The sequence below is a fragment of the Macaca fascicularis genome, chromosome 7, assembly GCF_037993035.2.
Source record: "Macaca fascicularis isolate 582-1 chromosome 7, T2T-MFA8v1.1".
Lineage (NCBI taxonomy): Eukaryota > Metazoa > Chordata > Mammalia > Primates > Cercopithecidae > Macaca > Macaca fascicularis.
In genome coordinates, this window is record NC_088381.1 from 114,823,226 (window position 1) to 114,835,550 (window position 12,325).

Below are 12,325 nucleotides of genomic sequence, written 5' to 3' on the forward strand. Positions count from 1 at the left end.
GCGAATAAGTAATGCAACATATTTGACTTTGGTTCAAAGAGGAAACTCTCTTCTTAGTAGGGTATTTCTCATTTCTGTATTAGATAATTCTGAACCTTCTCAATGGTATACCGTCCTTTTAGTCACAGTTAAAAGTGCAAGATTTATTTACAATTACTCAAGAAGTTATAAATTTAATTAGGCTATTAGAAATTCAAGACAAGGCATCTTTGAACCTGGATTTCCAAAAGAATGACTAAAACTGAAAATACAATTTGTAAAACCAGTGACTATAAATGCCTCTTGAGTTTACAGATGAATGAAAGTCTGAGAATAATATATGCAAAGAGGGAATGTTTTAACTACCAGCAGATCTCTCTAATGAACTATCTCATCTAGTTTTAACTGATTACTCAATGTCTGGAACAGGTATTTTTGCCTAGATTTTACTAAGCAGCATGCCATGCCTGCAGCTTGCTGAGAGGAACCCAAGTAATAGACCTGATTCCCAGACTGCAACCTTCAGTCTGATGAAGCAAAGAAATGACACAGGGGTCAAAATATAAATGTTTGCCAAGACATGGAGAACTGTCCTCCTAATTTGCCCTTATCCCAAAATAATCAGAATAAAACTAGCAGAACGTCAACTGGACATCCATTGACAATAAAGAAGATAAGACTAACTAACAACTGTTAAGTTAAAAGTATATTACAATGATGTATTAAAAGTATTTTTAAAGTATTTTAAAAATTATTTTAAAATAAAGCCCTAAAATCTAGTCTTATAAATAAGGTGAACATATTTTATGACTTAAAGTAATTCTAAATATTGGTCTTGGAAATATTTATTTAAAAATCAATTAAAATATGTGATCCAATGTAAATCAGAAGAGGAGAAGGAACGTACATGAAATATATTCAAAATAAAGAGGAAATAGAGTATACATTATTGACAAAAAGGAAGAACTAGAGTTGAGCTAATCCTACATTAGTAATAATATAGTAATCCCGCAATAAATAAAATGGTTTGGCAATTATGCGATTTGTTTCCTTTCATTGGTTGTTTAAGTGATTCCCAGTTTTCCCAGTTTAGATTTTGTTTCTGAATGATTTTTACCTATTTTTATGTTTTTTTTTCCTAAATCAAATATCTCATTATGCTTTTTGAGGAAAAATCTAATAACTCATGCCACTACTAAATAAATGTCACATACTTAGCTAGGCTTGCAAAAATCTTCCAGCAAGTGTTCCTGCGCAGTAAGAAAACAGGCAGACTCTGTCCACCTTCCCATGTTTGTATTATGGCTTCACTACTTAGCCATATGATGGGCATGGTAAGTAAAGTTCTTTGTATTTCAATTTTGTTATCTATGAAACAGGATAATGATTTTAATAAGCACAAATGTTGATCATGAAAATTAAGAGAAATAATCCACAAAGTATCCTAGCCCACGATGAATACTTCATAAATGTCGACTATTACTTTATTATTGCTATTATTATTGCTTTTTCAGATTCAAAGTAACCTAAGATTATGAGTGTCTGCCATCTGGTTGAAGATACTATGTATGTTGCCTAATTTAACTTAAACTACAGCTTTCTGAAATAAGAGTTATTAGTCTCATTTTACAGATAAGGGAAACTAAGGTTCAGACATTTTAAGTGATTTCTCTAAAGTATTATAGTGATTAAGTGCTACAGCCAAGTTCCTGCCCAGGTCTCCTGATTTCAAGTATATAGTAGTTTAACTTCTCAAGAGCTTTCTGGCTAGGCACAATGACTCATGCCTGTAATCCCAGCATTTTGAGATGCGGAGGTGGGAAGGTTGTTTGAGACCAGCCTGGGCAACATAGCAAGAGCCTGTCTCATAAATAAAAATGAAAATAAATTATAAAACAAAACAAAAAAAAACTCGAGTGCTATCCATTTAGGCTTGTCAGTATACTATGAAGAATACTAGTTAATACTGTTGGGTATGAGTTTGAATCCCAGCACAACCATTTACTTGGAAGTTCACACAAACTTCTTGAGGTTCAGTTTTCTCCATGGTAAAAGATGGACAGTGACGTTCACTTTTGCAGACTTAATTGAGAGTATTACTTAGCTTAAATAATATGGTGGCTGATATATATTATGTGTCCAATTGTATTAGTTTATATCATATATATTTATACTATTATTTTATTAATTTATATAAAGACACTAATGTAATCCTAACTTCTCAAATTTTACTTCCTTATTACCAGTGCCTTAACCTTCCCTGTGCTAATCTCTGCTTATTGAAAACATACTCCTTTTGCATACCCAGAGAAATGCTCTCGTTTGTATTGATGCACTGACTCATTCCTTAACTAGATATAGATCCACAATCCCTGGTTCAAGCTCTATGCTTCATTATTCAGAATTTTGTCGTATGTTAGAAAGGTGAGAGATTATATCATTTATATTATGTGATATGTCCTGGAATGATGTGGAGTAGAATCCTATTATTAAGAAGGGTAACATTTTTGCTGCAAATGGTATAAATGTTCACATTGATTTGGATAGAGAATATAAATAGGTTCATATCAGTTCAGCTTATATATCAGGCTAACATGTAATGTCAAATAATTAAATTTTAAAAATTGATATTCAATTCTCAGGATTTTAGAATTGCAGATAAAGAATGGTAGACCTGCATGATCTTTTTCCCTGCAGAGTTTACTAGGTCTACTCTCAGTGTAATGTCATGCTCTATCTGGCACAGTTGTGCATCTAATCTTATCCTCTATTACTGTACAAGGTCTCTAAAGGAAGGAAATGTGTCTTTATCTTTGTATGCTGTGAAGGACCTAGAACATTCTAGGTGTGTGTTTGGCATACTTTAAAAACATGAAAAAAATCACACCAATATTTCAAAAAGGTGGATGGTGCTAAAAATAACTGTCAATATGGCAACATGATAATGTTACTTTTCATCATGATTAATATGCATTCAATCACTATCGAAGCAAGTTTCTTTGGAAAGAAGCAGCCTAAATTATGCTGTGTCAATTCTATGAGATCTGGTAAAGAGTTTAACTAATTGATGGTCTACCTGATTTAGAATTCCAAAGGGAGGTAGGTGATGCTCTAAAATGTCAAATTCTAATCTAAATTAGATGATGGGAAAAACTTCTTAGTATCTTATTTTGCAATTTGCAGATAAATCATTTAAAAAGTAAATTGTAGCATTCTTTGACCAAAAATCGTTTTAATGCTGTGTGTTTATGAACTTTTTTCTTCTTAGTTATCATTAATTTTATAAGAATCAGTAATTATTGCTATCTCACCTATATGTTGTCCATACATGTGATAAAAGAAGCTGAAACAATATGCAGTGTTTGTGGGTCCATAAGGGTTTTTGGGAGCTATGCTGAAAACAGGGCTGAGAAGTCGAGCCTTTTCGCCTTCCAATCTGGGTCGTGATGTCTCAATGTACATATAAAAACCTTAAAACAGACAAAATAAACTGTTTAAACACATTATTCTTAGGCATAATGAAATTTCAAATCACTGAGAAGTCTTATAGTTTTCATACAAAATAAAGATGGATAGGAAGATTTGCATCTCATTTATAAAATCTGTATGTGTATATGTAACTAATAGTGGCTTTAACACAAAGAGTAAATGATCTACCAATTTAAAGATAAAATGTATAAAAAGTTGAGGACAAATTAGAAATTTAGACTTGAATTATCAAAAAATTCCTCTTCTCTCTACTATACCTATCAGTGAGTTCTGAGAAAAAATTAATATCTACAAAGTTTTATAAATATCTAAATTGATAATGCATGGAAAATTTAATATTTTATTCCATAATCTTCAAGTATATGGCTAAATAATAGTATTTCATATTTATAGCAATTTTTAAAAGTCTCTGATTGCTATGAACACAACAGGTCATACCCTCATACCTTCTTTGGAGCCACTACGGTCAGCATTAGGTCCTGTATTAGGAGTATATTTTGTATTTCTTGTTGCAGTACTTTGTTTTGTCCAGTCAAAATTATCTGTATCATCTTGAGTGAACAAACAAATATTACCATCTTCAAATCCACAATGAAATTCTCCTGTTGATAAATTTTAATTAAATTAATATACATACTGCAATATTTTCATAAGAAAAAATAAAATATTACATAGCAATAATAATGCAAGATTGTGATAATGGCATGAGAGCCATAATAGTGAATAAGATTACAACTAAACATAAAACCGATATTTAACATCTCATTGAATAATTTAATATCTCATTGAATAACCAAACAATTTTTCTCTAAAATATCCAGATAACTCAAATTAAAGAATACAATTTATGCTTGAATTATTGCTGAAGAATTTTCCCAACTTTCATTTTGTCAGTACAGAACCAACCAAAACAAAACTGTCAATAGGAAAATTACCTTTATTAATTTACCTGAGGGTAGTTTTAAATAGGTATACTTTAAGTTTATAATTTTTCATGCATGTCTGGAGATGCTTTCAAATATCCATTTGCATAAATGGAAGTGTGTTTAGGGCAAGCTAATAGCAAATTATTTTGAAAAGTATTTATCCTTCCTACTTTATCTGAATGTGGGTTTCCCAGATACTTGAAATTCAGTATGGAAATGAAGTTTAAAAGAGCTTTTAAAGACTTTGAAGAAGGAGTGTGATTTCTTGGATGCCTAACGTATGTTGAGTTCAGGGCCAACACAAGTTGAGAGAAAGACTCTTTCAGTTATCCCTGAAATGTGGGTAGTAGTAATGTTTCTAGGTATCAAAGATTTTCTTACTGCTTGAAAAAACAGGTGTAAATAAAGAAGTTGATAAGGTCCACTAGATACATTATTAAAGAGTGTGTATCCTTGAGAAAAAATAAATGTAATGTATATTATTTCACTCAGCCTCATAACAACTCTATGAAATCACAATAATCCTTACTCATGAGGCTTCACAGAGGAGAAAACGCTGGCAAAGGTCAGCTATTAAATGATAAAGTCAAATGGAATCCAAATTCCCTGGAATTCATAGAGATATAAACACTTAAAGAACAGATACTTCCATTTTAGTCTCTCTCCAACCTACCACAAGGGGTTAGATTTATCAGATATCCTTGGAAATGGAGCCCTGGTTGAGATCATGTACCAATTAATTGAAAATTATTGGTACTTACAAATAAAAATAAAACAGAAGGCTTTCCCTTTAAATTTAGGAAATGAGTTTATGTTTTGTTTTTGTTTTTTAGACTAAATACTTGCTTTATCTCTTTGTATTTATTTATATTCTATATTCTGGGTAGGTCAGGTTACAGGAAATATACATATTTAAGGGAGTATAAATAAATAAATCAATAAATTTCTGAATAAATAATATTATACATAAAATATTGATTAGACACATATTTATGTCACAGACCTTGTACCAAACAAGACATAACCTTTTGATGCTATCAGTTGGAAAAATAATGTTGGTAACAGCAGTGTAGCAGTGTATGCATTTATATACATGCATGTATTTCTTTAACGATATTTTAGTCATGACATGAAATTCCATTAGTTGCTACTCTGGAGTTTTGAATTCTATAAAGGCAACGTTTGATTTTGAATGTTTTCAGTTATTTAATTACATATTACATATGCACAAAAAAGAGTTACAGAACAAATGTAAAGATTAAGGATTTCAGTTTATATATCTACTGCCAAGTCTTCCTTTTTATATGTTATTAAAATTATGTATAATGAATTTTTATAACACTGTTGAACCATTTTTTTTTGTAATTTGAACTTGGTTAAAAAGAGAAAATATCTTGTCTTTAAAAACCATACAATACTTTTTGAGACTTAAATATTTAAATCTTTCATAGTAAAATTAAGCAATAATGCAGATTATGAAAACTACAAAAAATGTCAGTTGTGCTTAAAAATTTTCATAGTTTAGGTTATTTTATATGGTGTAAGTTGTTTATAATATTATAACTAGTGTAATAAGTCAAATCAAATAAAGATACTTAAGCAACATCAATAGCTCTTGATTCCTTCTAAGGACATATATCTTTACAATAAATAAACCTATTACTGAAGAAAATTCATAAAAAGTTGGCAGGTAAAATGAAAATGAAACTCACTAGTTAAAACCCAAGAATTTTATGATTGTCCTGTCACTTTAAAAAGAGACAATTATAAATATGTGCAAATACATTTAATCATTTAAAAAGTTTATTTGAATAAAGAATACCTGATAGATAATGATCATGCAATGAGTTGTACAAACTTTTCAAAAGCCAATGTAATATAAAATACGAAAAGAATTTATAAGTAGGAAAGTAATAAAGTCCAGGATTTTCACAAAGATGTAGAACTGAGAATTGAGTGGATCTTGAATTTTCCACTGGTTTTCTAATTTCAGCATGATTTTGGCAGAGTTTCTGGGGCTACATAGAAATAACTAAAGATATTTTAAATATTCTCCATTACATGGTCTTCAAAATTTTGCTTTATTTGGTCTGCAGAATTTTCCCTGAATCCTTCCTAATATGATGAAAAAATAAAAATAAAAACTCAGGAATAAGAAGCCTGATACCCAGTGGTCCTTTTGCACCCAGAGACGACGCAATGCTCTTTAGTCCTTAAATTTGTAAAAAATCTAACCTTAAATTACAAATAAATAGCTCGGATTTTAGAATATGTCTTCATAGTAAATCCTCTGTTGATTAAAAATTATTTTCCAGGGAGAGATAAGTTTTAATATATGGGAATATTTTTCAGGTAGATACATATCATCTTATAACATTTAATATAAAACAAAATAAAAATAACTTTCCAGAAGTCCCCAAATTTAACAATTTTACAGAATTCATAACCTAAATTAAACCAAATACATTGGGGTGTAAGCTAGTGTTCTATAAAAGAAAGTCTCAATTAAACCCATCAAACACCAACTTTCTAAGTAACCATACTCTTATAAGTGGAATATAGAAATTCAAAGAAGGAAAATCAAAGAAACATGTAACAACAATAAAAATGATATGCAATCCCACAAAAGAAAAAAATAATCCCACAGTTGCAGAAATAGCAAGTATTAAGCAGGTTGGTAAATGGCTCCATATTTCAATATTTAGGAAAATCTATAAACCTCAATTATCAGTATTAAAAAATTTGTCTTTATACCCCTATCTTTTGAAATTTAAAATCTACATTTAATGCCAATTTTACTGATTCTGAACCATTGTGTTTTAAACCAAGTTACTAAACAATCTTTGTATATTTATAAACATTCTATTTTTGTATTTATTAAATATAGTACCATTTTGTAAGTTAAAATATACTTACTCAAATGAGGATTTACAGGAGCTACAAGAAAAGCAAAAGAAACAAACAAACAAACAAACAAAAAAAACAATGTTAGCATGGCTCGAATGTCTTTTATAAATAAAAGTCTAATCAGTGTCTCATAGTTCCTTACCAAAACTTAATGATCTTTCCCACTGTGGCCATTGAGATTTACATCTGCAATCCATTTTGTTTTAGAGGATTGAATAGAATCTGCTTTGGAGCTCAGCCATAACAGCCTCAAATTACCAAAAAGACCAATGCTAAACAGTACAGGAAATGTTCCTTTTTCAAGGTATAGAGTTTCTGACCTCTTAAATATCTGAACTAATACTAAACAAAAATATTCAGATATCAAAACTGAGGCTGACACTAGGCCAATCTATAATCTAGATGATTTAACAATGAAAACAATTATCTAGCAGAATTTCCACTTCTGTTTTTTGCTGATTTCTACTTCTACTGAGAATAAAGCAGAAAGTTAAAGGCACATATGAAAATAAAGCAATCCTGATATGTTGTAATATGTGTACTAACATGAATAGCTACATCAATGCCTTTTTGTCTAATTACATTAAAATATACACATACATACACAGGAGTGCATGCACACAGAGTTTTAAAATGATGAGCAACAAATTTTGTGTTCTGGGGTACCAAAAGAATTGTTTTTCCTAGAAAACTAATTATATTTGCAATACAAGTGCCAATGAATTTCCACCCAGAGAAACAAATACTTTAAATATAACTAACACATCAACAAAAGTATCTCTCATCTAAGGGCCAAAGTATCTGTATGCATATATTAACCACTTATCATTCTGAGAAAATATTCCAATCTGGATGATAGAGAGCATTGATGTAATTCCCCAAGATGACAATGGGCAGAATTTAGTTTCCCAGGATTACAATGGGCAGTTAATCTACAGTGCAGAAGAACTTGTCATTTTTTTAGTGGTTGTCATTAACCACCTTTATTAAATTTGTGCAATACTAATAAAGTCTGATGGGCAAAAATATTAATATATAATTGTAACATTAATATACAAATGATAAATTTTAACAGAGTAAGTTTTTCAATGATTTTCACTATCCCTACATACAGAAGACAATTCCCATTACTGTAGTTGTTTTTGATTCTACATTCCACATTGCAAATTATGAAAAGAATAACATAGAAAAGGAGCTGAAAGTGAACTAAAAATAACAACTGAATTTTATGGCAAGATATCAATGTATTTTAATTTTAAAATTAATAAAAATTAAAATTATTTCACAGTTAATATGAAAATTTTTTAAAATTATGTGCTATCTTTCAAAGATGTAAGCATCCTTGAATTATAATTTAGTTCTAAGTATGTCATATGTACATGTAAAGCTCTTACCAGATTGAATTTTAATTGAGACTTCTCCTCCAACATTTTAGTCACCAAATTCACTATACAAAATGCAGCTAACTTTGTGAAAATTTGCAAATCTAACTTCTAAATATTGTGGCGAGTCCATTTTTTTCTTTTTTCATTTGAACTTGCATGTATAATTTTTTATAAATGCATATTATAGACTATTGTGTCCCCACAAAAATTCATATGTCAATGCTTAATCCCCAATGTGATTGTATTTGGGGATAAAGCCTTTAGGGAGGTAATTAAGATTAAATTAATCTTGGTCCTAATCCAATTGGATTGGTGTCCTTATAAGAGGAGGAGGAGACACAGAGAGCTGTCTCTGACATGTGAAGAAAACACGGTGAAAAGGTGACCATCTAGAAATTAGGAAGAGACCTCTCACCAGAAGCTAACTGTGCCAGTGCTTTGATCTTGGACTTCTCAGTCTCTAAAAGTGTGAGAAATAAATCTGTGTTGTTTAAGCCTCGCACTATGATATTTTGTTATGAAAGCTCAAACAGACTAGTACATTGCCTCTAAACCATTAAAGTATGCATTGCCCAAACCTGTATTACATAAAAATAATTTTAATAACAATGTTGGAGATTTTAACATGTATGCCTAAGTATGTAAAAACAATTTTGAAAACTTATTAAAAGTAATATCTATTTTCCACATCTATTTTTCATTTTAGTTTGTTGCCTCAGAGTTTTCAATAACAACTACTGAGCTAATTAACTTTTTAAAATCTCTTAAGGAAAGTCATAATGATCAATTAACTTTAGCAAAGAAGTCAAGATCTTCTCTAATGGAGTGGTGAACCCTAATTCTAGTCAGGTTTGTCATTTCACAGTCATTTAACTTTGCAGGACACTGAAACTTTCTGGGTCCTAATATCTTCATCTTTTAAAAATATTGATATTAATGCACTCTACATTATACATCTTATTTTTTTTGTAAAAATTGTAAGTACAAACAACTTTAATGAGTTTTTAATAGTTTTACTTCATTTTTCACATTTGACAGTATGCACTACTTCCCCCTTAAGCAGGAAACGTATACTTAAGGGTAAACACAATGGAGAACTTCAGCTACAAACAAAGCATTCTATTATCTTTTTAAGTCAAGCTCTGATAATCAATGATAAAAAGAATCATGTTCCTGCCGGGTGCTGTGGCTCATGCCTGTAATCCTAATACTTTGGGAGGCCGAGGCAGGTGGATCACCTGAGGTCAGAAGTTTGAGGCCAGGCTGCCCATGGAGAAACCCCCTCTTTACTAAAAATACAAACATTAGCTGGGCGTGGTGGCAGGTGCCTGTAATCCCAGCTACTGGGGAGGCTGAACCAGGAGATTCACTTGAACTCAAGAGGCGGAGGTTGCAGTGAGCCGAGATCACACCACCGCACTCCAGCCTGGGAGACAGAGTGAGATTCCATCTCAAGAAAATATATATAATAATAATAATATTCTACTGAAACAATACAATAAATACGACTTTAAATAATGATTCATTCAAACCTGAAATACATTGAAAATTCTACAACTAACACTGAATATTAAAATTCTAAAATGCACACAAATTTCAATTTTTAAAATATTTCACTCTTTAGTATACAGTAAAATAACATATCTAGGCTGAGCGCGGTGGCTCATGCCTGTAATCCAGCACTTTGGGAGGCCCAGGCTGGTGGATCACCTGAGGTTGGGAGTTCCAGACCAGCCTGACCAACATGGAAAAACCCCGTCTCTACTAAAAATACAAAATTAGGAGAGCATGGTGGCACATGCCTGTAATCCCAGCTACTCGGGAGGCGGAGGCAGGATAATTGCTTGAACCCGGGAGGCAGAGGTTGCGGTGAGCCGAGATCGTGCTATTGCACTCCCATCTGGGCAACAAAAGCAAAACCCTGTCTCCAAAAAAAAAAAAAAAAAGAAAAAGAAAAAAAGAAAAAATATATATCTAATTGCCGTTGTTTCTCTTTGAGGTATTAATTCTAGACAAAAGTTTTAGATCTACTTTTAACTTTTTCAAAGTTCTGCGCTAATTTCTATTTTTCTCCAAATAGGACATTTAAGTAGTGAAGAAATATTTTATGCATATAGTTAATAAAAAGAAAACTATGACTAACACACACACAAACATTTAGCATTTTTTAACATTAGCAATACGAAAAATGAATGGCCACCAACAACCAAAACCAAAATCCAGCAACTAAGATGTCTTTTGATATGTATACAAATAAACTGTAGTACATTTATGCAAGGGAGATTATTCAATGATAAAAAGAAATGTGCTATGAAAGCCCAAAAAGGCATACAGAAACCTTATGTATTTCTGAGTGAAATAAGGCAGTCTAAAAAGCATTACATGCTGTATGATTCCAAATTTACAACATTCCCGAAAAGGAGAAACTATAGACAGAGTAAACATATCACTGGTTGTCTGAACTGGAGAAAGGAGAGAGAAATGGATAGAGCATGGGGATTTTTCAGGCAGTGAAACTATTCTGTGTGATACTGTAATGGTGGAGAAATTATATACACTTGTCAAAATCCATATAACTGTACAACACAAGTAACTGTAATGTAAAATACTGATTTTAATAATAATTTCTCAGTATTTGTTAATCAGTTTTTACCAGTGTACTACAATAATGTAAGATGTTAATAATGGGGATACTGTGTCAGGGAAACAGGGCTCTCTATACTTCCTGCCAATTTTCTGTACACCTTAAACTGCTCTAAAACTGAAATCTATTAATTTTATTTAAAAAACAGAAAATGACATTTTGATCCTTTTTTACTTCTTAATAAGTTTTAAAGTCATTAATAATTTGAAAAGATAAAATGCAGACAAATATTGTACTATAACTTGTGGGATCAAAAATAAAGAAACATTGCTTATATCACATAGGTTCACAAGTAAATTATCCTGTATCTCTATATTTGTAATCAAATGTCACATTTGTGGTGATTAAGGTTTTGGTTTTGGTTTGTTTAGTTAACTGGCTAATGATCCAGAAAGTCTATGGGCTAAGTTTTACTTTGTGTCTACATTTGGTAGAGAGCAGCACCAAAATTTTCCATACGGTTTGATATATAAATAATTTTAAATAAAAGGCTACTTACCACTGTATTTGATCACACGAATTGTTGAATCTCCTTCACCAAATTTGGTGAGAGGAGTCAGTCGGACTTCATAAGCTTCTGGTTTAATTAGCTCTGTCAAGTTATATGTAATTAATTCTCCCTTTTGAATATTCCCATTTATTTTAATCTCCTGCTCCCACCAACGCTGCTGCCCAGCCTGAAATCAAAACAATAGTAGAATAATGTTCCCAGTATGTTCTTCAGAGGTACTAAGAAAATTGAAAGCACATTCTGAAATTTTATTAAATTAAAATGTACATTAATGAACACATATCATTAAAGTTCAAGTTTCTATAATGAGACACAAATTTTGAGATGTTTGCATGCATATGTTTGCAGGTAATTGCCAAATGATCAAAGGTATTTAATATATTTAATATATCAACTAATGTTTAGTAAGAGAAAATTCCAAAGTGTCTGTGATCTGGAAGTCGGGAGAGATCTAAGTTTAGCTACTCCTTGCTTAACATATTAA

At 31.2% G+C, this 12,325-nt stretch overlaps 1 protein-coding gene and 1 long non-coding RNA gene across 10 annotated transcripts in view; one reads left to right on the plus strand and one right to left on the minus strand.

Moving 5' to 3' along the window:
• The window catches only part of MDGA2 (MAM domain containing glycosylphosphatidylinositol anchor 2), an 841,756-nt gene that overhangs the window by 41,644 nt on the left and 787,787 nt on the right, over positions 1-12,325 (minus strand). For 6 of the 8 annotated variants that reach the window (XR_006699884.3, XR_010588464.2, XM_073997338.1 and 3 more), the window contains exons 11-14: positions 11,830-12,007; positions 7,311-7,331; positions 3,915-4,070; positions 3,291-3,449 (exon numbers count right to left, since the gene is read on the minus strand). Coding sequence is in view for 5 of the 8 variants with exons in the window: in XM_073997338.1 (XP_073853439.1) it covers positions 3,291-3,449; positions 3,915-4,070; positions 7,311-7,331; positions 11,830-12,007 (514 nt within the window). In the remaining 3 variants the exon portion in view is untranslated. Of the gene's footprint in view, positions 1-3,290; positions 3,450-3,914; positions 4,071-7,310; positions 7,332-11,829; positions 12,008-12,325 lie in introns of those variants that run through there. The other 2 variants (XM_045397536.3, XR_012415765.1) reach the window with 2 other exon arrangements.
• Positions 1-12,325, plus strand: part of LOC123574700 (uncharacterized) — a 59,178-nt gene that overhangs the window by 25,353 nt on the left and 21,500 nt on the right. The gene's annotated exons all lie outside the window — the stretch shown is intronic.